Source organism: Scyliorhinus canicula, chromosome 8, assembly GCF_902713615.1.
Source record: "Scyliorhinus canicula chromosome 8, sScyCan1.1, whole genome shotgun sequence".
Taxonomy (NCBI): domain Eukaryota; kingdom Metazoa; phylum Chordata; class Chondrichthyes; order Carcharhiniformes; family Scyliorhinidae; genus Scyliorhinus; species Scyliorhinus canicula.
Window position 1 is genome coordinate 169,205,023 of NC_052153.1, and position 25,252 is coordinate 169,230,274.

General features: G+C 47.7%; 1 protein-coding gene across 1 annotated transcript in view; it reads right to left on the reverse strand.

The window, feature by feature from the left end:
- Positions 1-653: 653 nt before the first annotated feature.
- The window catches only part of LOC119970028 (solute carrier family 22 member 5-like), a 57,152-nt gene continuing 32,553 nt past the window's right edge, over positions 654-25,252 (reverse strand). The window contains exons 5-10 of the mRNA XM_038803976.1: positions 17,346-17,487; positions 7,239-7,330; positions 4,702-4,916; positions 4,185-4,367; positions 2,841-2,976; positions 654-896 (exon numbers count right to left, since the gene is read on the reverse strand). Of these exons, the coding sequence (XP_038659904.1) occupies positions 806-896; positions 2,841-2,976; positions 4,185-4,367; positions 4,702-4,916; positions 7,239-7,330; positions 17,346-17,487 (859 nt within the window). The 3' untranslated portion in view covers positions 654-805. The remainder of the gene's footprint in view (positions 897-2,840; positions 2,977-4,184; positions 4,368-4,701; positions 4,917-7,238; positions 7,331-17,345; positions 17,488-25,252) is intronic.

Sequence of the window (25,252 nt, forward strand, 5' to 3'; positions counted from 1 at the left end):
TGTTTGCCCTCCCCCTTCAGGATGCCTGCTACCCGTTTGGAGACATCCTGGACCCTGGCAGCAGGGAGGCAACATACCATCCTGGAGTCTCTTTCACGTCCACAGAAGCGCTCATCTGTGCCCCTGACTATACAATCCCTTATGACTTCTGAGCTTTGACCCTGCCTGCTGAACATCAAAGCCAGCTGAGGAGCCACTGCTCTGACTGCTGCTGTTTTCCCCCCGATAGGGGCACAACCACCGGGGATTCCTGCACTGACTGCCTGCCCGTTCTGGTGGTCACGCACACACGCACGCGCACACACACGGTAGGGAAAAAGCACCTTCTCTCATTCCGCACCGAATTACCTCACTGTACCAAATTCCAATGGTGAGGGTGGCGGGGAAAAGAAACATGGATATGCAAGAGACCATAACTGGAACAATGCAGGAATCTGATGTTTTGGATGTTGAGAGAGAAAGGCACCATGAAGGGGTTTGAAAACAAGGATGGAGATTTTAGTTGCTAAAATGTGATAACTTCTTACTAGATAATTTGACTGGACACAAATAAATAGTGTACAAAAACAAATGTCCTTCCTGGCTTTCTAGTCAGGTCCAGATAACTGCTGACTCCATTGTATCGTCACTGAAAAAAGAAACATTCTCCAAGATTTACAAATGAGATTTTATTAGCATGGCATCGGTTGCGAATACAAACAGTGCCAGAATTGCTGACTTCTAAAATTAAAGTTCAGCCATTTCATTCACATTTCTCTCTCAAAAAAAAAAAATTCTGAAGATGCCACATTTTATTAAAAAAATGTCAAACAGCTCCCTTTTGACTGTCCAAGCGTTGTTCATTTTCAACATTATCCTTTCCTGGCACTATGATGTAATCCCTCATTGTTGCACAACTGGAATAAAAATATACAAAAAGGTGAACACTTTCCTCTTAAACATCAAAACTTCAGAGAGTTGAAGTTACGATCGCTTCCCCAGCCAGAACGCACAAGGTGCAGGAAATCGGAATTAGTGGGTAATCCTTTCAACAGTTAGGTCGATGGAACCTGTAATAAACATGGTGACAGCAGTAACCGATGAATGACAAGAGAATATGGTTGGTATTTAATGGAGGCGACCGGCCAGAAAAAAAAACAAAACAGTAAAAGGGTATCTCTAAAACTTGTCTGAACTGGTTTCTTTGCACACCTTGTATTACTGCTGTCAGTATTAGTGATTTATACTGAGATTTGAAAATTCTAATGTCTTTTTCCTACTGGGCGGGCTCTCACCCACCTCACTTTTGGATAAGGAGGACTGGAATTAAATGCCACTTGGTTAGGCAATGGCAGGGCATCTCCAGGACTAAGGACCCCTGTGGTGCAAATCCTGCCCTGCCATGGTCAGACGCCAGCATTGGCACATCGAACAGCATGGTAGTGGTGGCCGCTGCAGGCAGTGCAGTCACCTCACGGCCAGGATCACCGAGGAACCCCAGCCACAGGTGAGTGATGGCAGAATGGGGCACGGGCAGCAGATGGCTCTCAGTAGACACCCACAGCCCACGGCCAGAATCTGACCTGATATTGGCAAAATGTCAGGGTCAGACTGAAAACTGGCATGTACCTCTCCAACTGCACAGACCAGTTCTCTCCCCATCTTGAGCCTCTTTTTAAAGAAAAAGAAAGTGGGCATGCAGTCACTCTGGTGGGACGGGGCCTGATAGAGTCAGCACCCAGCTCCACAGAGATCAGGGCGCACGTCCCTTCACAGTGACAATCTGCCGGTGATTGCCACTCAAAAGAAGTTACAGGCCACTATCTCTATTCATAAACAAAATTATACCACCAGGTCTCTATTCCTCTCCCCCTTTAAAATTGGACCATTTAGTTTACATCATCTTCACATTCTTCCTACCAAAATGAATCTCTTTCACTTCTCCACATCAAACCTCATTGCTATTCGTCCATTGTCCTGAAGTCTGATAATCCTCTGTGTTTATTATGATTGCAGAGTTTCAGTTCATCTGCAAACCTTGAAATAATACCCTGCGTGCTGAAGACCAGGCCATTAACCTAGTGAAATGAGCAGTGGTCCCAACACCACCCCTGGGAAATGCCAATGAAAAATAAACATTCATTCAATGCTACGAACCACTTTCAGTGCCTCAACCACTTCTGTATGCACACAGCCATGCAGGTCCCCTCATTTTCCGAGTTAATTTTTGAAAAAGCTTTTGAAAGTTTACATCCACATTACTATCAAGCCCTGTTACTTCAAAAATAACTCAAATCAAGTTAATCAAACAAAATTTGCCTTCAACAACTCTTAGTGGACTGGGGCTGGTTTAGCACAGTGGGCTAAACAGCTGGCTTGTAATGCAGAACAAGGCCAGCAGCGCAGGTTCAATTCCCATACCGGCCTCCCTGAACAGGCGCCGGAACGTGGCAACGAGGAGCTTTTCACAGTAACTTCATTGAAGCTTGCTAGTGACAATAAGCGATTATTATTTTTCTCTGTGCCAATTAATTCCGTACCAAATTAATACCTCAGTTTCCTCATCACGGGCATTAGAGCGACTGGCCTTGTACACAGTTACAGGATTTATCCCTTTTTCCAATTTTTGGACAAGGGTATAATAATTAAAAATGATCCAGTGAATGCCCTTTAATTTTTGTGAAACCTTTTGTAAGAGTTGCAACCGTTTCAGAAAGCAGGCAAATCTTGTTCATAGATGTGTCTCTGCAAGAGTCAGCAGAGAATTGCGGGATTAAAAAAAAAAACAAAGAAACATTGTGGGACAAAGAAACAAAAAAGGCAATCTAATCACACAAGTGCCTACTACGCTGCAGACTTACCATAAAATTGGTTTTACTTGATCAATAGTCTGTGGAAGAGGTTGGCCATATGTTTCAGGCAGCAGCAAGCAGAAAATTCCAGCCACTATCGATAGGCTGCCCATGAGCACAAAAGGCAATATTTTATTATGCATTCCTAAAAGAAAAAAAACAGAATTGCGCTATAGTTCAATGGAGGTCTCAGTTGCACTGCCCAGAGACAACACTAAGTGGAGGGGGGGGGAAAAATTCAGTGGATGCATTTAAAAACTTTCAACCACACTGACACACAAATAGCCAGAGATTGACTTAACACTTTTGGGGGCCCTGCGCTCTCCCTCTTTCTAGGGATCCATGTCACACCCTGTCCCCTAGTGACATGGTGGCCACCCCAAGGTCCACATGCAAAAACATAAATATGTTAGTCACTGCCCAGCCCTTTCCATTGCAGCCCTCCCTGGCTGGCCTCTGGCTCAGAGTCACCCTGCTTCCACTGGCTGCTGCTCCCTGATTCTCCAAGACACTATGCCGGCGCTTGCCTGGCCTTCTTCAGTGTCTCCGGACTGTTTTCTCCTCCCCGTTCTTGCTTGGGTGGCCAGGTCTGGAGCCTCATCTCTCAATGACTGTGTGCGCACTCCTGGCTGGCTGCTGCTGCCACCTTCCATTCTTTTGATTGGTGACCACCCACCCTCCTCAGTCCTGACTTGGAAGTCGAGAATCTACCTGCTGCTCCCCTCGACACCCGGGCGTGGGTGACTGTAGTTTGCACGTTCTCCCAGTGTCTGCGTGGGTTTCCTCCGTGCTCTGGTTTCCTCCCACTGTCCAAAGATGTACAGGTTTGGTAGAGTTACGGGGATAGGGCGGGGAGTGAACCTAGGTAGGGTGCGCTTTCAGAGGGTCGGTGCAGACATGGGCCAAATGGCCTCTTTCTGCACTGTAGGAATTCTATGGCTTTATGGACAAACAGAATTAAATTTATTACCATTGCAGATTTTCATCTTTGGTTTACTGTCCTGGTAATAATAGGGAGAAGCCTGCTGGAACAGTACCATTGATTTGAGGGGGGAAAATATGCTTATATAGTGTAAAACTAGAACCATTCTCCCTCTGCTAGCCACAATGAGTTAGTAGCATCCAATCTCTGAATCAGAAAGATAGAGGTTGGAGCACGAATCAGGTGACTCAGTGACTAGGTATTACAAATTTTAATGAGGGATATACACCCACACAAAAATAAGTCGGATGTGATCGATAAGATGAGACTAAGGACGCCCTTTTCACCAAATGTATAATGTGCTGATATCAATTAAAAGTATTTGAGTAACTCAAAAAAAAAAAGAGTTGCTGAAAGTTTATATCTCTTACCCAGATAAGCAACATATGGAGATATTATGGTGGCAATCATAGATGCCATGGAACATGCCGCAATGCCCATGCTCCTCACCACAGTTGGATACAGTTCAGCTGAGAAAACATAGATCATCGAAAAGACGGCTGAATAACCAAATTTACCAACCATTGCCATTATCGCGGTAAGAACATAGTGACCTGTGAAAACCAAGCATAGACAGTTTGGTGTATGAGGGATTCCATATAATTGCATCTATTATGCTGGTTCTATACTTTTAGCCACAACACAAAAGAAAACTCAGCAACATGGGCACATGTATTGGATCAATTCTGCCCATCACACAAAGCTTGGAATTATCGAATAGCCGTGGACAATGCCGCAGGCAATTGGCCTATGAAAACGCTGAATAGGATTTGTTAGACCAAGTTGTGTTCTAGAAACAATGTAGAATAAAATCTGGTTGTTCTGCATAGTCACTAACATTCTGCAGCAAAGTTGAGGATTCCAGAAGTAACTGGTTTAGACTCTTACTTGGAGGTATGATCTGGGTCAACAGCAGCAGAACTCCACTGCACCCCACAATGCAAGCAATTGAGATTCGACGAGGTGACGTACGCAGCAATATCCATGTTGTCACATATGCCGCCATTTCAGCTGCTGCACAGATAAAGCAGTTGACGTAGGGGTCTCCATGCATATTAGGAGTATTGAAGGACAATCCATAGTATCCAACCGAGACTATCATCCTGCAATAAAGTGCAAAACAAAATATTTAGTGGAAGAGCGGAATTCCCACATTCTGAGACTACTTCCCGTGGCGGAGGCAGAAACGTGGAGTGCTTCCCGCTGCAGAGGCCAGCGGGAAAACACACCAAACCTTCTGATCCGGACTTCACTAGTCATGAAACCTGGGATTCCATGGCAGGGCACGCCTGATGATGCACAGCTGACCACCCTATCTGGGCATCATGGCGAAAAAGCACCCAACATCGCTGACCCACTGTCAAAGAAAGAAGTTGGACCTCCTCAAAACAAGGATGGATCATTGGGACCAGCAGATGGACGGCCTGAGAAAGAAAACACATCACCAGGAACATTGGAAGATGGGACCCCCAGGACACCAGATCTGGAATGTCCACCTGCGAATGCACCCTGACCCACTGCTGTGGCGTTCCGGCATCCAGCATCGCTGGCAGCCTCTGCTCTGAACTCTGGAGGAAGCCCCAGACATTATTCAGGTGAGTCTCCACATTCGCACGCCACGCTGTTCCACACTGGCACATTTTCCTGCTGGCGTCACAAAGAATCAGGCGTGGGCTGTCAGGCCTCCATTAGCGGGATCCAAGTGATATTAATGCCAGTCTCTAGCAGGTTTCTTGATCCGCTCTAGAGGGCACCAGCGGAAGATTCCGGGGAAATTAATGTTGGTGCAAAACCAATTTAATAGATCTCGCACACCAAAATTTCCTCCCCACCTGCCACTGAACCCACCGGCGTGGGCATGGGGAGAATTCACCCAAAATATTTCAAATGCTGAAAATACAGAAATGTCATTTATTATAGCAAATCTCAGCTCCTTCCATGGAGCCATGGGTTGGAGTGTCTTTTGGGGCTTATGTAATGATATGGGGGTGTAGGTCAGGAGAGGAGCAGCCATTGAAGTAGTTTCTCTGGTTAAGATTTGTGGATGGAGTTGAGGAAAGTATCCCTCTGCTGAGCAATGGGGATGAGGCGTGTCAGCTATCAGGGGTTACAGTATAATAGAGAGATTGTCCAGCATACCAGAATAACAATGAATGTTATTTGTTACTTCAATTAGAGTTGTTTAGTGCGATAGGAAGGTTGAAAGCATATTGAAGACTTGAGCACTAATTTATAAGGCAATAAGACTTGAGGAAAAGAATGGATATGGGGCAGTGTTCAGCTCAAGGCTGCTTTCTTGTTGTAGCTATCTCCATTATGGGTTATATTTAGAGTTAAGAATGCAGAGTTTCATTTAAGGTGAATTCAGGTATTGTTTACTTGGTTTGGTATGCCTGTGTGTTTGCAAATCATATTTATTTTGATCCAGCTGACAGGCTTTAGATGCAACAACATCCTGAGGTTGCTGTGGAGAAAATTTGAGAGGGTGGAGCTGTGCTTGAAAAAGAGGAAAACGGATTATTTTTTCTGAAAAAGAAAATTACGTTAGAGGCTGCGGATATTTAGTCTGTTGTATTTAACTAGCGTACTCCATTCTATTTGATTTGAGAGGAAAAAGCACAAGTTCTAGATAATTGATTATGAGATCAAGTAGCGCTCGAAAGAGAGGAGTCTTGCTACAGAACAGACACCAAGGGAGTTTCTACATGTGTGTGTCTGGTAGATTATGGTATGTGACCATCAGTGACACTTATACACGGACCAACAGGTTGAATTGATAAGAATATAGCATGGACCCGAGCTTTAATCTATGCACAGTAAGAAGTCTTACAACACCAGGTTAAAGTCCAACCTGTTTGTTTCAAACACCAGCTTTCGGAGCACTGCTCATTCACCCAAGGAAGGAGCAGTGCTCCGAAAGCTAGTGTTTGAAACAAACATGTTGGACTTTAACCTGGTGTTGTAAGACTTCTTACTGTGCTCACCCCAGTCCAACACCAGCATCTCCACATCATGGTTAACCTATGCAGTCAGACCTACAGATAAAAGGGACTGGATCCCAGAGTATGAGAATGTTTAAAAGCCTATCAGACTGAAAGCCAGAGTTAAAATGTTAAGCCTGAGAGATTGAGTTTAAGGTACAACTCATATTGCTTACAATAATTATCTTATTTGCTCAGTGTAATGATTTCGTTATTATTGCTGGAATTTAATCCTGGGAGTCCTGCCTGCATACCTCCTTAACCTTGGTTCTTCTACATATTATACATTCTTTACAATGATTATGGTCCATCAACCCAGATCCAAACAAGTATCGGGTTTGTCCAGCATGCTCAGCTCAGGTCGTAACATTGTGTAGGGTGGGGTGTGAGTGAGCGCGCGCGAGAGACGCACACACAAAGACACGCAAAAATCTCTTTACCCACCATACAAGGACAGAAACTACTGTGACGTTTCTGATGTTGGAAGTCCTAACCAAATCCAAGTAAGTGACTGTACGGATATCCCCGGTTGGCAGCTGCATATAAAAATAAATTCAATTAGGAAATGCACAGAAAGAACAAACAGGAAAGGTACATCCTTTTAGTGTGGAGACCAAAACTGTAGACATTTCTCCAGATGTGGTCTCACCAAAACCCTGTACAATTGTAGCAGGACCTCTTATTCCATTACTCCAATCCCCTTGCAAGAAAAACCATGGCAACATGCCATTTGCCTTTGTAATTGCTTGCTAGCGCACCCAAGTCTCTTTTAACATCTTTACTTACAAGCTTTTCACCCTTCAAACAAGAAGGTGAACAACGCACACTTCCCTACATTATCCTCCATTTGTCGTCGACTCGATTAACAAATCCGTATCCCTTTACAGTTTTGTGTTCTCCTCTCAGCTCACCTTTGCATTTGTTTGTGGCTGAGGGAGTTCTTCGGCTGTGGTCCTTGGGTTTTTCTCCTGGAAATGGTGATCTTGTTCACTGGCCGCTCTCAATTTTATGCATATTCCCACAGATGGGAACTGATTCACTCTCTGGACAGAGCTTCGCTATAGTGTTATGTCTTAGAACAACAAACATATCTTACAAGATTTCTTTAGTGCAATCAAAACAACCTATGGCCCAAGCACCCAAGGCCCCATCCCACTGCTGCCCAAGAACGGAGAGGTGCTCATCAAGGACAGAGAGGCAGTCAGTGCCCATTGGAAGGAGCACACCCCCTTCACAGAGACTTTGGGCGCGATTCTCCCAACGGGAGACAAAGTGCTGACGCCAGAGTGAAAACTGGAGTGTTTCACTCCAGCGTCGGAAGCCGCACCTCGCCCCCTATTCTCCCACCCCCAGGGGGCTAGGAGCAGCAGCGCGTCAATCTCGCGCGCCGGGCCTTGGTGCCCACGTCAAAGCGGCACCGCCCGAATGGCATCACCCGCGCATGCGCAGATTGGCCAGTGCCAACCCTGCATGCGCGGTTGCCGTCCTCCCCTCCGCAAGACATGGAGGGTTGATCTTGCGGGGCGGCGGAGGGAAAAGAGTGCGTCTTTCAGAGACACCGGCCCGACGATCGGTGGGCACCGATCGCGGGCCAGACCCCTCCTGAGCACCCTCCTGGTGCTCAATCCACCCTCCGCCCGCCCCCCCCCCCCCCCCCACGCAGCGGTCGCGCGCTGTTCATGCTGGCAGCGACCAGGTGTGGTTGGCGCCGGCGTGAACCGGTCCGATTAGGCAGGCTGCTCGGCGCATCCGGGCCGGAGCGAGCGGCGATTCTCCGAGCAGCCTGTCGCAAAACACACACGCTGCTTGGGAGGGGGGGGTGGGGGGGGAATCACGTGCAGGTGCCAGGGCGGCGTGGTGCGAATCGCCTGGCACTCCCACGATTCTCCCACCCGGCGTGGGGGCGTCGGAGAATCGCGTCCCTTGTCTGCAACCGAATAGCCTTGACTATCCCACCACAACCCCTACCCAGACCATTGTGGTATTCTCTATTCTGCTTTACTTGGATGGCTCGGACGTGTAGTGTTAAATAAAGAACATAAAACTTTGTTAACAAAACTATGAAATTTATTTACACTAAGATTAATTTGCATTCCTAAAAGAAGTTTATCTAAAACTGTACCATCTCTAACTTACAGAACTCTCAAGTCTACAACTGCTCTCTATGCCTGACCCTCTTCCAGCTCTCTCCTAACTCTCAACTCCCAGAATCCCCAACTCCATGATATATATGACTGTTCTGTGGTTTGAATCATTATCATTAATTTGTGAACTCTTTACATCCCAGTAATCATAGCATGACAACCACAACATCAGATCAGACACCAAGCTCATGGTTTACAGAGTGGTAGTGCTACCCTTCCTCTTCCATGGTTTCAAGGCATGGGCTGTGTAAGTGAGGGTGACTGGGTAACAGCGATAGGGTGGATATGTGGGCTTCTTTGTAAGGGCCGGTGCAGACTCGATGGGCCGAATGGCTTCCTTCTGCACTGTAAATTCTATGATTCTATGAGCAGGCATCTCAAAACCCTGGAGAAATACCACCAATACTGCATCTGCTAGATCCTGCAAATCCATTAGCAGAATACGCACACCAACGTCCGTGTTCTCACTCAGGCCAAAACCCAGTTATCAGCATTGACAACACATAATCAGCTCCACTGGCCGGCCACTTGTCCACAGGCCGGACACGAGACGACCAAATCAAACGCTCTACTCAAGAGCTTCAACACAGCAAGCCAGCCCAGGGAGGGAAGAGGAAAGGCTTCAAGGACACCCTCAAAGCCTCTTTGAAAAAGTGCAACATCCCCACCGACACCTGGGAATCCCTGGCCCAAGACCACTCGAAGTGGAGAAAAAGTATCTGGCATGTCCACATCGACTCTGAAGGAGCTGAACACAGAGTCATCACCGAGAGAAAGCGGAGGCCAAGGATAGACGGAGAAAGAAACGTGTGGCAACCCCGACACCACCCTCACCTGCTCGACCACCAACCATCTGCCCGACCTGTGACAGTTATTGTAAGTCACGCTTTTATTTCCTCAGTCACCTGACCACCTCAAGTCATCGAACAGCTGTCCATTGACCCAGCAGCACCGGACACAAACATACCCACCATCACATCTTCCGAAGTCAGGTGGGCCTTCCTGAAAGAGAACCCTTGGAAGGAGATGGGTCTCGACGGGGTCCTTGGTCAAGTACTCATCCTGGACAGACCAGCTGGCAGATGTGTTCGCAGACATCTTCAACCTCTCCCTACTCCGCTCAGAGGCTCCCACCTGCTTCAAGACGACCACCAACATAAAGATGCCAAGACGAACCAGGCAATATGCCTCCATGACTACCATCCGGTGGCCCTGACATCAATCGTAATGAAGTGCTTAAAGAGGTTGGTCATGAGCCACATCAACTCCATACTCCCAGAATGCCTACATCCACTGCAATTCAACCGGTCCACAGCAGAGACACCATCGCCCTGACCCTACACTCATCCCTGGAGCATCTCGACAACAAGGACTCCTACATCAGACTCCTATTTATTGACTATAGCTCCGCCTTCAACACCATAATCCCAGCCAAGCTCATATCAAAGCTCCAAAACCTAGGACTTGGCTCCTCACTCTGCAACTGGATCCTCGCCTTTCTGACCAATAGGCCACAATCAGTAAGAACAAACAACAACACCTCCATGTTAATCCTCAATACCGGGGCCCCGCAAGGCTGCTAACTTATCCCCCTACTATACTCCCTATAAACACACACGACAGCATGGCAAAATTTGGCTCCATCTACAAGTTTGCTGATGACAACTGTAGTGGGTCGGATCTGGAACAACAACAAGTCAGAATGCAGGAGGGAGACAGAGAACCTAGTGGAGTGGTGCAACGACAACAATCTCTCCCTCAAAACCAACAAAACTAAAGAGCTGGGGCGGCATTCTCCCCTACCCAGCGTGACGGAGGGTCCCGGAGTAGGGGAGTGACGCCAACCACTCAGGGGTCGCGCCTCCACAAAGGTGGGGAATTCTCCCCACCTTTGGGGGCCAGCCCCGCGCCGGAGCGGTTGCCACCAGAAGACCGGTGCAAAAAACCGGCACCCCCGGCAGCGGGGCTGGCCGAAAGGCTTGCCGGTCTGCGCATGCGCCGGCAGCGGCCGCTGACGTCACTGTCGGCACATGCGCAATGTGGGGTTCTCTTCCGCCTCCGCCATGGCTGAGGCCGCGGCGGACGCGGAGGAAAATAGAGCAGCCAGGGCACTGGCCCGGACTCTGAGAGGGGGGGCCCCGATCGCGGGCCAGGCTGCCGTGGGGGCACCCCCCGGGGTTCGATCGCCCCCTGCCCCCCCAGGACCCCGGGGGCCTGCTCGCGCCGCTGAGCCCGCCGTTCCAGAGGTGGTTTAAACCTCGGCGGCGGGAGAGGCCTCCCAGCGGCGGGACTTCGGCCCAGCTGGGCCGGAGAATCGCCGCAGGGGCCTCTCCGATCGGCGGGGCGAGATACCTGCCCCCGCCACTTCCCGGGTGGCGGAGAATCTCTGCCATGGTGGGGGCGGGATTTTAGGCGCCCCCAGGCGATTCTCCGACCCTGCTGGGGGTCGGAGAATTTCGCCCCTGATCATTGACTTCAGGAAGCAAAGTATTTTACACACTCCTGTCTGCATCAATGGGGCAGAGGTGGAGATGGTTGACAGCTTCAAATTCCTGGGTGTGCACATCACCAATCTGTCCTGGTCTACCCACATCAATGCTACGACCATGAAAGCAGAACAGGGCCAATACTTCATCAGGAAACTAAGGAAATTTGGCATGTCCACATCAGCTCTTACCAACTTTTACAGATGCACCATAGAAAGCATCCTATCGGGCTGCATCACAGCCTGGTATGGCAACTGCTCGGCCCAAGACTGCAAGAAACTTCAGAGAGAGTCGTGAACACAGCCCAGTCCATCACACAAACCCGCCTCCCATCCATTTGCTCCATCTACACCTCCCGCTGCCTGAGGAAAGCGGGCGGCATAATCAAAGACCCCTCCCTGCCTGCTTACTCACCCTTCTTCCATTGGGCAGGAGATACAAAAGTTTGAGAACATGCACAAACGGAATAAAAAACAGCTCCTTCCCCACTGTTACCAGACTCCTAAACAACCCTCTTATGGACTGACCGGATTAATACTACACTCTTGTATGCTTCACCCAATGCCAGTGTTTATGTATTTACATTGTGGACCTTGTGTTGCCCTATTACATATTTTCTTTTCATGTACTAAATGATCTGTTTGAGCTGCACGCAGAAAAACACTTTTCACTGATGTGTTGGGTATGCGAGGACTGTTTACTGTAGCAGTGAGAGACAGGCTTCCAACACTTGAAGTGCAACTCTATTTTACTGAACTCTCAACTATTAAACATACTTTAACTGTGGGTTGACACTATGCTGGAGACGGGAGACCTGATGCTAACCTGACCAGACTATCTTACTACCACATGGTGGATGTTCCAGTTGTTGCTCACAGACTCTGACTGTCTCAGAGGCTGCACCCCAAGAGAGCAGGAAAACTAGTGCCCTCTGGCTTTATAGTGGCCGTGTCCTGTCTGGTGATTGGCTGCTGTGTTCTGTGTGTTCATTGGTCATCCTGTGTATCAATCAAAGTCTGTCTGTGCACCATCATATACTTGTGTGTATATTATGAATGGGGATGTGAGATCCTCGGTGTCGGGATCTAGAACCATGTCAGAGTTGGAGTCTGCCAACGGGTTGCTGCACTGACCGGATGTTCCTGCGCTGCTGCTGGGATCGATGCGTGGTGGGCAGTTGAGCAGATCTGCAGAGGGCTGCGTAGTGGCCAAGCTTGCCACACTGGAGACAGCGTCGAGATTTCGTGGGACATTGCCGCTTTAAGTGGGCGGAGCCACAGTTGTTGCACGTCATGGTGCCGACGTCAGGACGCTCCGTGCGCCACCACACATGCACGGTGCGGTCGAACGATGTGCGCACCTGCGCAGCTCGATCCTCGGCCTCGCTGTCCCCTCGGTCGTTGCGCGCATGCGCAGGAGCCCGGGAAAAGCATGCAAAATGGCTGCCCTCATCCAGACTCAGGCCCTGGGGCTGTTTTACGGCCTGCATCCACTCCGCATCGTGGGGGCCTTGCCGCGCCGTCTCTGCCACCTTGATATGAGTACACCGGTTATTAGCGTGCTCATGAAGGACGCAGGTCTCGATGGCGATGGGTAGGGTGAGCTGCTGGCGAAGGGGATCGGAGTGGATCCCGAAAACGATCTGGTCGTGGATCATGGAGTCAGAAGTGGAGCCGTAGTTCCAGGATTGCGCGAGGATACGGAGATGGGTTAAGGACTGAAAAGGTTCATCCTTACCCTGAAGCCTCTGCTGGAACACATTAGCGTTCAAAGCTCTCGTTGACTTCGTTGTCACAGTGGCTGTCGAACCTCAGCAGGACGGTTTTAAACTTTGTCTTGTCCTCACCTTCAGCAAAGGTGAGGGAGTTAAATATGTGGATAGCGCGGTCCTTTCTGGCATCCGATGCGGCTTAGAGGTTGATGGTTTCAAGATACAGCTGAAACTTCTGCTTAAAAATCTTCCAGTTGGCACCGAGGTTGCCAGCGAGGTTGCCAGCGATGCGGAGCGGCGGGGGGAGGGCGGACGCTGTCCATGTTACCGGATGGCTGATCGCTGGTCAAAGGCAGACTATCTCAAGGTAGGTCTGTCAAACTCGAATCTGACTCACTGCTACCATGATGTGTTGTGTATGCTGGGTCTGCGAGGACTGCATTTACTATAGCAGTGAGAGACAGACTTCCAACACTTGGAGAAATGCAACTCTATTTTATTGAATTTTTAACTATTAAATATACTTTAACTGTGGATTGACACTATGCTGAGTTGACTGGAGACCCGAGGGTAACCTGACCAGACTATCTTACTACCACATGGTGGATGTTCTAGTTGTTGCTCACAGACTCGGACTGTCTGAGAGGCTGCATCCCAAGAGAGCGGGAAAACTAGTGCCCTCTGGCTTTATAGTAGCTGTGTCCTGTCTGGTGATTGGCTGCTGTGCTCTGTGTTCATTGGTCATCCTGTGTGTCAATCAATGTCTGTCTGTGCACCATCATACACTTGTGTGTATATTATGACACACTGTACCTCGGTACACGTGATAATAAACAAATTCAATCCCAGTGGAAGCAAGTTATCCTGGAACTCAAAGAGGAAAATCATTAAAGTATAATCCAATACTTCCGATTCTTCCATGCATTATGATTCCAGACCAGACCCCAAAATGTGCCAGGATACCAGACTGAAAAATCCCAATATGTTATTTAATTTGTGAGGAAAGGATACTTCACTCCACTCCAGCAGTCATTCCACGCACAAATAGGGATATAATATTGCAAAACAAATTATTACTAACATAGTGGGCTCAACTGGCGGAATAGTCCGGTCCCATGCCGGCACACAGGTTTCCTCACGTAGAGAGCTGCAGTCACCGGGAAATGAGTTTGACAACATCGAAGTCAGTAAATCCCGCTGGCGGATTGCCTCCGCCAGAAAAACACAGCGGGTTGCTTGGTAAATCCCACCCAGTATTGCTAACTTTAACCTCAAAGAAAACAGCTTAAACAATGCTCAACAATAACATGAAATACCAAACACTAACTGCTATCTTTTATCTCCTTTCAAGCAAAACCCATCTCCGGTCAGAATCCACTTTTAAATAAAGTTACCCAAGCCAGGAACACTTGCTGTATAGTGATGTCTTGGATAAGCCACTGAACTCCTTGCCGGTGTCAGCTGCTGTTTAACCCATCAGCCTTCTATTCACAAAATCTTTTTAACTAAACTTCTTTGAGAGCAGCTGCCAGTCTGTACAATCAAATCTTAAACTCACCCGGCTGCTTCAGCCCCTGGCTCCTCCCATTAACAGCATCATCTTACTGAAGCCAAATAAATGTCTCTAATTATCTACTCCCCAGGGAACCTCCTTCATATCAACAAAATTCCATTTTACGATGCTTTAATTACCCCCTGCAACCAGAATGTCCGTCTTTTAAATCAGAACTTTTTAAAAACCCTCACTGCACAAAATACAAATAATACAATCTATACTAGAAATTCCTACATTCATGACACACAAGCTGCTAGGAAGAAATGAAAATGAATGAAATGAAAAATCGCTTATTTGTCACAAGTCGGCTTCAAATGAAGTTACTGTGAAAAGCCCCTAGTCACCACATTCCAGCACCTGGTATGGGAATTGCGTGCTGCTGGCCTGCCTTGGTCTGCTTTAAAAGCCAGCGATTTAGCCCAGTGTGCTAAACCAGCCCCCAAATACAACACCTTGGAGGTAGACATCATCTCTGCAAACTTCAACTCCAGCCTGACTTAATAGAATGTAATTTTTAAAAATAGTGATGCAAATGGTGACAATCATTTTAAATTCAGTCTGTCTTCAAAATGACCCTCGACATTAGCAGGGTTGAAATTTAGACTGGTAGTTTGGTCATGTCTCAAGTTATCATCCACATTGTTTAACTTGTAAATTCAAGCAGTTACACCAATTTGGAGGTTTGTCAGGTTGGCAGCCACAGGAGTACAAGAACAGGAGTCGCCATTTCAGCACGTCAAGCCTGCTCCACCATGCAATACAGTCATGGTTCAGACTTTTCAAAGCCTTTTACACTGACTATCCTCCTAACCCTAATGTTTTATTGTTAATTAGAAATCTGTCAACCTCTACTTGAAACAGCTTCCACAGCCCTCTGGAGAGAATTCCTAAGATTCACAACCCCTTGCGCAAAGAGGTTTCTCCTCATCACCGCCCTATGTGGTATTCCGCTTATTTTGAAATTGCTTCCCCTAGTTCTAGGCTCTTCAACCAACCTTACCTGAAGCTATCCTGTCTGTTCCTGAATATTTAGTAAGTTTCAATGAGATCTCATCTCATTCTTTGAAACTCTGGAGAATACAGGCCCAGTTTGCCCAATCTCTCTTCATAAGTTAGTCCTTCCATCCCCAGCACGAGAACCTGGTGAACCTTTGTTCCACTCCCTCTGTGGCAATAATATCCTTTGTCAAGTAAGGGGACCAAAACGGCACACTGTAATCCTGGTGCAGTCCAGACAATTTAAGCATAACCTCAATACTCTTGTACTCCGATCCTCTTGTGGTGAAAGTGAATTAGCCATTGGCCTTCCTCGTAGCTTTGCTGCACCTGCATGCTTGCCATCAGTGACTTATGGGCAAGGACACCCAGGTCCCTTTGTACATATACACTGGCTCATTTACCATTTAGGAAATATTCTGCACATCTGCTCCTTCTATCAAAGCGAATTAACTCACATTTTCCACATTATATTCCATCTGCCAGGTTTCTGCCCATTCAGTCGGTATGCCCAAATCCTCCTGTAGCCGATTTACATCTACTACACAACACACATTTCCACCTAGCTTTGTATCGTCCATGAACTTGGAAATATTACATTTGGTCCCCACATCATTCAGTATATTGTGAGCACCTGGGGCCCAAGTAACGATCCCTGCCGTACCCCCTTGCCGTAGACACACCCACACACACACACACATTGCTGGGGGGGCAGGGAGGTGAGCAGGTGGTGAAGATCAGGGAGAAATGAGAAGGGGAGTTGGGAGGGGAGATCTATTAGGGAGCATGGAGTCAGACACTGCAGAGTAAACGGAAACACCACATGTGCAAGGCTGAGCCTGATACAGTTTAAGGTGGTGCACAGGGTGCGTATGACTCGGGCGAGAATGAGTGGGTTCTTTCAGATGGTAGCAGATGAGCGAGAGAAGCATGGGTGGGGGTCAGAGAATCACACGCACACGTTTCGGGTTGCGAAAAATTGGGAAGATTCTGGGCGGGAAAGTTCGCTGTCTTAGCCAGGAGTGTGAAGGTGGAGGAGGACCTGGACCCTTTGGTCGCGATATTTGGGGTTGCAAAGAAGCCGGAACTCATGGAGAGGAGGAAGCCCGATGTCGTGGCCTTCGTCTCTTTGATTGCATGGTGGCTACTTTTACTGAAGTGATGGTCGGCATTGCCACCGGGGGTAGCAGCTTGGTTGGGTGATCTGTACGACTTCCTGCAGTTGGAGAAGATAAAGTAAGAGTTAAGGGGCTCTGCAGAGAGGTTTGAGAAAAGGTGGGGGAATGTTTGTGACCGTATTTGGAGGAGCTATTCATCATGGGGAGGGGGGGGGGAAAAAAAAAAAAAAAAAAAGAGGGGTGGAATGAGAAGAGAAGCGGAAAAACGGAAGAAATTTGTACAGGCGGTATAGTTGATCGCTGGGAAGTATATTCCCCGGGGTGTTCATGGGTTGTAACCGGTTTCGATACACGCTGATAATAAAATAAATTAAAATAAATAAATGGCATACGGTACAATGAGAAGCGCAAAAAACAAAGTTATGCTCAAATGATATAAACATATTTCAGAAAGTGATGTACCGTCATTTTAACAAAACTTACTATTTCAAACAGTAAGGTAATTAAAAAGACGATGAATGAAAAGCACAATATGTATTACCATGCATTCTCGGTCAATTATAGTCTCAAGAATCTCTGCAGTAATAGTAATGCCGTTTCTTTGAGCAGCAGCTTGCAAAATCGCTTTTGCTTCAGTGTCCCGACCTTGAGAGAGCAGCCATCTTGGAGACTCAGGTATCAACCTGCAAAATACAAGGGGTAAATATTGTTAATAGGCAGAACTGTAGACATCGCAAAATGCTACAACTTGTTCGGGTGGAGCAAATGAGAAGGAAAAGCAAAGCTGCAGAGAAATGCCTGTGGGAATGGTGCATTGGAACAGATTGTTGCACAATAAATTAAAAAGATCCCACTGCTGGTTGCTCCAAAAAATAAAATTGAGGAGCGCAGGGTGATGCTTTGGGAAAAAGGAGAACCACCAAAGTCATTCTGTGCAAATGGGGTCTATGTTCTCCACAACCGATGCAGGAAGAAGTTGGAAGGTAGTAAAACAGGGACAGAACCAAAAGGAAGGAAGGGCAAAAGTGCAAGGCAGAGAAGACAGAGTCAAAAATCAAAAAGGGCGACAGTACAAGGTACAGTGACTGAGGGGAGCTCAGTGAATAGGCCCAGTAATACTAAAAGGAATAAAACTGGAGATGTTAAGATTCAAAACAGATGTAAAAAAAAAAACAACATGTGTACTTTACCTGAATGCTCGTAGTATTTGGAATAAAGTAAATGAGTTGATGGCACAAATCATCGTGAATGACTGATTTAGTGGCCATTACTGAAGCATGGTTAAAGGATGGTCACGATTGGGAGCTAAATATCCGAGGGTATCAAACTATTCAGAAGGACAGAGTGGATGGTAAGGGAGGTGGTGTAGCTCTGTTATTTAAGGATGACATCCGGGCAATAGTAAGGGATGACATCGGTGCTATGGAGGATAAGGTTGAATCCATTTGGGTGCAAATCAGGAATAGTAAGGCAAAAAAGTCACTCTATAGGCCACCAAATAGTAACGGTATGATGGGGCAGGCAATAAACAAAGAAATAACTGATGCATGTAGAAATAGTACAGCAGTTATCATGGGGGATTTTAATTAACATGTCGATTGGTTTAACCAGGTCGGTCAAGGCAACCTTGAGGAGGAGTTTATAGAATGTATCCGTGATAGTTTCCTAGAACAGTATGTAATGGAACCTACTAGGGAACAAGCGGTCCTAGATCTTGTCCTGTGTAATGAGACAGGATTGATTCATGATCTCATAGTTAGGGATCCTCTTGGAAGGAGTGATCACAATGTGGTGGTATTTAAAAAACAGATAGAGGGTGAGAAGGTAAAATCAAATCTAGTGTTTTGTGCTTAAACAAAGGAGATTACAATGGGATGAGAGAACATAGAACATAGAACGATACAGCGCAGTACAGGCCCTTCGGCCCACGATGTTGCACCGACATGGGAAGTCAAAAACTAAAGGCCATCTAACCTACACTATGCCATTATCATCCATATGCTTATCCAATAAACTTTTAAATGCCCTCAATGTTGGCGAGTTCACTACTGTTGCAGGTAGGGCATTCCACGGCCTCACCACTCTTTGCGTAAAAAACCTACCTCTGACGTCTGTCCTATATCTATTACCCCTCAATTTAAGGCTATGTCCCCTCGTGCTAGCCACCTACTAGAAGAACTAGCTACGGTAGACTAGGAGCAAAGATTTTATGGTGGAACAGTTGAGAACCTTCCAAGCGATTTTTCAGTGCTCAGCAAAGGTTTATACCAACAAAAAGGAAGGACGGTATAAAGAGGGAAAATCGACCATGGATATCTAAGGAAATAAGGGAGAATATCAAATTGAAGGAAAAAGCATATAGAACAGTACAACACAGAACAGGCCCTTCGGCCCTCAATGTTGTGCCGAGCCATGATCACCCTACTGAAACCCACGTATCCACCCTATACCCATAATCCAACAACCCCCCCCCCTTAACCTGACTTTTATTAGGACACTACGGGCAATTTAGCATGGCCAATCCACCTAACCCGCACATCTTTGGACTGTGGGAGGAAACCGGAGCACCCGGAGGAAACCCACACACACAGGGGGAGGACGTGCAGACTCCACACAGACAGTGACCCAGCCGGGAATCGAACCTGGGACCCTGGAGCTGTGAAGCATTTATGCTAACCACCATGCTACCCTGCTGCCCAAAAATAAAGTGGCAAAGATTGGTGGGAGACTAGAGGACTGGGAAATCTTTAGGGGGCAACAGAAAGCTACTAAAAAAGCTAAAAAAAGAGCAAGATAGAGTACGAGGGTAAACCTGCTCAGAAGATAACAGACAGTAAATGTTTTTACAAATATAAAGCAAAAAAGAGTGGCTAAGGCTCTTGGTCCTTTAGAGGAAGAGAAGGGAGTTTTAATAATGGGAGATGAGGAAATGGCTGAGGAACTGAACAGGTCTTCTGGGTCGGTCTTCACAGTGGAAGATACAAATAACATGCCAGCGACTGATAGAAATGAGGCTATGACAGGCGAAGATCTTGAGGATTGTTATCACTAAGGAGGTAGTGATGGGCAAGCTAATGGGGCTAAAGGTAGACAAGTCTCCTGGCCCTGATGGAATGCATCCCAGAGTGCTAAAAGAGATGGCTAGGTAAATTGCAGATGCACTAGTGATGGTTTACCAAAATTCACTAGACTCTGGGGTGGTCCCGGTGGATTGGAAATTAGGAAACATGACACCACTGTTTAAAAAAAGGAGGCAGGCAGAGAGCAGGAAATTATAGGCCAGTGAGCTTAACTTCGGTAGTAGGGAAGATGCTGGAATCCATCATCAAGAAGAAATAGTGAGGCATCTGGATAGAAATTGTCCCATTGGGCAGACGCAGCATGGGTTCATAAAGGGCAGGTCGTGCCTAACTAATTTAATGTAATTTTTTGAGGACATTACCAGTGCGGTAGATAGTGGGGAGCCAATGGATGTGGTACATCTGGATTTCCAGAAAGCCTTTGACAAGGTGCCACACAAAAGGTTGCTGCATAAGGTAAAGATGCATGGCATTAAGGGTAAAGTAGTAGCATGGATAGAGGATTGGTTAATTAATAGAAAGCAAAGAGTGGGGATTAATGGATGTTTCACTGGTTGGCAATCAGTAGCTAGTGGTGTCCCTCAGGGATCAGTGTTGGGCCCACAATTGTTCACAATTTACATAGATGATTTGGAGTTGGGGACCAAGGGCAATGTGGCCAAGTTTGCAGATGATACTAAGATGAGTGGTAAAGCGAAAAGTGCAGAGGATACTGGAAGTCTGCAGAGGGATTTGGATAGGTTAAGTGAATGGGCTAGGGTCTGGCAGATGGAATACAATGTTGACAAATGTGAGGTTATCCATTTTGGTAGGAATAACAGCAAAAGGGATCATTTAAACAAATAAATATTAAAGCATGCCGCTGTGCAGAGACACCTGGGTGTGCTAGTGCACGAGTCACAGAAAGTTGGTTTACAGGTGCAACAGGTGATTAAGACGACAAATGGAATTTTGTCCTTCATTGCTAGAGGGATGGAGTTTAAGACTAGGGAGGTTATTTTGCAATTGTATAAGGTGTTAGTGAGGCCACACCTGGAGTAGTGTGTTCAGTTTTGGTCTCTTTACTTGAGAAAGGACGTACTGGCACTGAAGGGTGTGCAGAGGAGATTCACTAGGTTAATCCCAGAGCTGAAGGGGTTGGATTATGAGAAGAGGTGGAGTAGACTGGGACTGTACTCGTTGGAATTTAGAAGGATGAGGGGGGATCAGTGGCGTGCAGAGGGGGGGGCCGATGGTGCGTTGGCCCCGGGCATCCATTGGATGGGGGCATCAATCAGAGGCTATTGCTCTCCCCAATGTCACCCAGATGACTAAATTTTTCCACCTGAATTTAACAAATTGTTTTGCTAAGGGGGGGGGGGGGGGCGTCACAATCAAATCCAGTGACTACCGACATGTACCTTGTGTGTGGGTGAGGTGACTGCGCTCCCAGACTGCCCCGCGGTGGGGAAACCGCTCTATCTGCCGCGCGGGCGGGCTGCCCGGGACTGCGCATGTCCAAGGGAGGGGGAGCTCCTCACATGCAGGGAAAGGCCCCGCCCCCTGATCTGCGTGCTGAGATGTTGACCAATGAAAAAAGATTGAGGACCGGAGGGACTGTGGTTCTCCAGCCAATCAGAGCTCCTCACATGCAGGGAAAGGCCCCGCCCCCTGATCTGCGTGCTGAGATGTTGACCAATGAAAAAAGATTGAGGACCGGAGGGACTGTGGTTCTCCAGCCAATCAGAGCGCGGGCTTTGTGTGAGTGATAATTGAGCTTTCACACCGACGGAATCTTCCTCCTGTCTCCAACATCTGTGAGTAAAACACTTTCTTTTCCCCCCCTTTCCATTTCTTTTTTCATTCTGGCCATCAATTGGTCACTTGCAGCAACTGAAGGGAAAGGAAGTGAATCCAGGGAGGGTTCAGACTCTGGAAAGCTTGGCCCAGGTCTCTCTCTTAAAAATATTGACATCCTTTGCTCCCTTAGTTTGACACATGAAATGAAATGAAAATCGCTTATTGTCAGGGGCTGTTTAGCACAGGGCTACATTGCTGGCTTTGAAAGCAGACCAAGGCAAGCCAGCAGCACGATTCGATTCCTGTAACAGCCTCCCCAAACAGGCGCTGGAATGTGGCGAATGCGGAATGTGACAATAAGCGATTTTCATTTCATAAGTAGGCTTCAAATGAAGTTACTGTGAAAAGCCCCTAGTATTGACCAGGACACGGGGGTAACTCCCCTGCTCTTCTTCAAAATAGTGGCTGTGGGATCTTCAACATCCACCTAATTGGGACAGACAGAGCCTCAGTTTAACAACTTATTTGAAAGAAGGCTGTTCTGACAGTGAAGCACTCCCTCAGTTCTGAGTGTGATTAGGGATTCAGTCATTCACCCCAACTGCTGACACGCCAGCGAGTTCACTCTGGGGAGAGGCTGTTCACCTGCTCTGTGTGTGGGAAGAGATTCTCTCAATTAACCAACCTGCTGACACACCAGAGAGTTCACTCCGGGAAGAGGCCGTTCACCTGCAGTGTGTGTGGGAGGGGATTCACTCAGCCATCCATCCTGCTGAGACATCAGTGAGTTCATACAGGTGAGAAGCCATTGACCTGCCCTCTGTGTGGTAAGGGATTCAGTCATTCACCCCAACTGCTGAGACACCAGCGAGTTTACACTGGGGAGAGACCATTCACTGCTCTCTGCACACAGCGGTTTAGAACATCATCTACATTGAAATGAAAATCACTTATTGTCACAAGTAGGCTTCACTGAAGTTACTGTGAAAAGCCCCTAGTCGCCACATTCCGGCGCCTGTTCAGGAGGCTGGTACAGGAAGTTATATTCAAAATGTTTTCCTTTCTCATAATATTTCTCAGTATATTAGGCCTTATACTTGAGTCTTTGGGGCATACAATCAAGATTTGCCCCGGGCATCACCAGACCTCTGCACGCCACTGGGGGGGATCTTATAGAAACATATAAAATTATGAAGGGAATAGATAGGATAGATGCAGGCAGGTTGTTTCCACTGGCGGGTGAAAGCAGAACTAGGGGACATAGCCTCAAAATAAAGGGAAGTAGATTTAGGACTGAGTTTAGGAGGAACTTCTTCACCCAAAGGGTTGTGAATCTATGGAATTCCTTGCCCAGTGAAGCAGCTGAGGCTCCTTCATTAAATGTTTTTAAGGTAAAGATAGATAGTTTTTTGAAGAATAAAGGGATTAAGGGTTATGGTGTTCGGGCCAGAAAGTGGAGCTGAGTCCACAAAAGATCAGCCATGATCTCATTGAATGGCGGAGCAGGCGAGAGGGGCCAGATGGCCTGCTCCTAGTTCTCATGTTCTTTAGAAGTATGGGGAGGTAATATCATTGAAACATAGACTCAAGACTTGGCAGGGTGATAAATAGCTTCTGCCCTCCCAACTTTGCTCCCTCCACCCTTGGGATTATCCATCCCCACAAGGACCTAGATTCTGCATTAACTACATTGCTTGTGTCCATAGACGGGGACAACCTGTTGAGCACTTGTTCAATCCTGGCAGCATAACAGAAGTGTTTGAACAATGCCCAACCACGCAAATGGCTCAGGACACAAGTGGTGCCATCAGTTAGCAACATAAGGAACAGAAGTTGCCGCTCAAGCCTGTTCAACCATTCAATAAGATAATGGAGATCAGCATCCTCAACTTTCCCATCAGGGTGGACTTCCGGTTGCGGCTATGACCAGCTAAGTCGCACATTTGGCAGCTCCTGCGACAAAGGTGTTTAAGGGCCGATTGGAGGGCCCCGACGGTACTGTAAAGACGAATCCCGGTGGGGGAAGGCTCCCTGAGGAGAGTGAGACCAACTTTATGGTCGGTACTCGGAGAGGGGCGACAAAGAAAGCGGCAGCAGCTCCCCAAAAAAAGCGGGGGAAGAGGACCAAAATGGCGGCCGGTGGTGCACTAGAAGATTGGAGAAAATGGGCGGAGGAGCAGCAGGCCGCTCTCCTCCGGTGTTTTACGGAGCTGAAAATGGAACTCTTAGAGTCCATGAACGCGACGACCACAAGGCTGATGGGGGCCCAGGCGACCCAAGAGGCGTCGATAAGAGAGCTGCAGCAGGAGATGGCGGTGAGGGAGGAGGAAGCCATGGTCCTCGTGGGAAAGGTGGAGGTGCACGAGGCACTCCACCTGAAATGGCAGAGCCGCTTTGAGGAGCTGGACACGCGAATGAGGCGGAAGAACTTGAGGATCCTGGGCCTAGCAGAAGGCCTGGAGGGGCCTGATCTCCCGAAATATGTAGCGGAGATGTTGAGCTCCCTGATGGGAGAGGGGGCCGGTCCATCGCCCCTGGAGCTGGAAGAAGCATATCGGGTCATGGCTAGGCGGCCTAGGGCAAACGAGCCCCCGAGGGCGGTGTTGGTGCGGTTCCAGCGTCTCTGCGATCGGGAGAAAGTGCTGAGGTGGGCCAAGAGGGAGAAAAGCAGCAAATGGGAGAATTCGACGGTGCGGATATATCAGGACTGGAGTGCGGAGGTGGCAAAGCGGCGGGCCCGGTTTAACCGAACGAAGGCGGTGCTGCACGCAAAAAGGATCAAGTTTGGAATGCTGCAGCCAGCGCGCTTGTGGGTCACCTACAAGGACCAGCACCATTACTTTGAGACCCCAGAGGAGGCATGGACTTTTGTTCGGGAGGAAAAGCTGGACCTGAACTAGAACTTGGGAACGCCGGCGGTCGAGGCCGCCCGAGTACCCTTGACTGATCAAGTGGCCCATGTCTTTCTTAGGCCAGGTCGGAACTTGGTTAAAGTTGATGGATCGTTTGGTTTCTTTGAAACTTGTGTTATGGGGGGTTTCTTTGTTCCTTTTTGTGTGTCTCTTCCCGTTGCCAACTTCCCTTAATTATTGTTGTTGTAGGGGGGGCTTTTTTTTACTGTTTTTTGATCTGTTCTTTAAGGGTTATGGTTACTGTTGGTTAAGTACGTTATTATTGGGTAGTTATTTAGTTATTTAGTTATGCAGGCATAGTTATGTATTTATGTATTTATTTGCGATTGGTTATTTATATTGTTATATGGTTAAGTTGGGGAGGCGGGACGGGGGGGAAGCAAGTGAGTTATGCATGTTTTCTTTTTCTCTTTTTTCTTCCTCTCGTTTTAAGGGGGCTTTGTTATCGGTGTGGATGGGGACGGGGGTGGAATTGAAGATGGCGGGGTAGGGTGTGGCCGGGCGAAAGCGCGGGCTCTCCCCTGTTTCCCGCGCGCGGGACGGAGGAAGGGGGAGGAGAGAAGAGTGGGGTGTGGCCAGCAATGGCGGCTTTTCCCGCGCTGAAGCGGAGTCAGAGAGGGATGGCAAGGGGATGACAACGCCACATCGGGAGGAGTCGGAGTGTGGCAGGGGCAGCC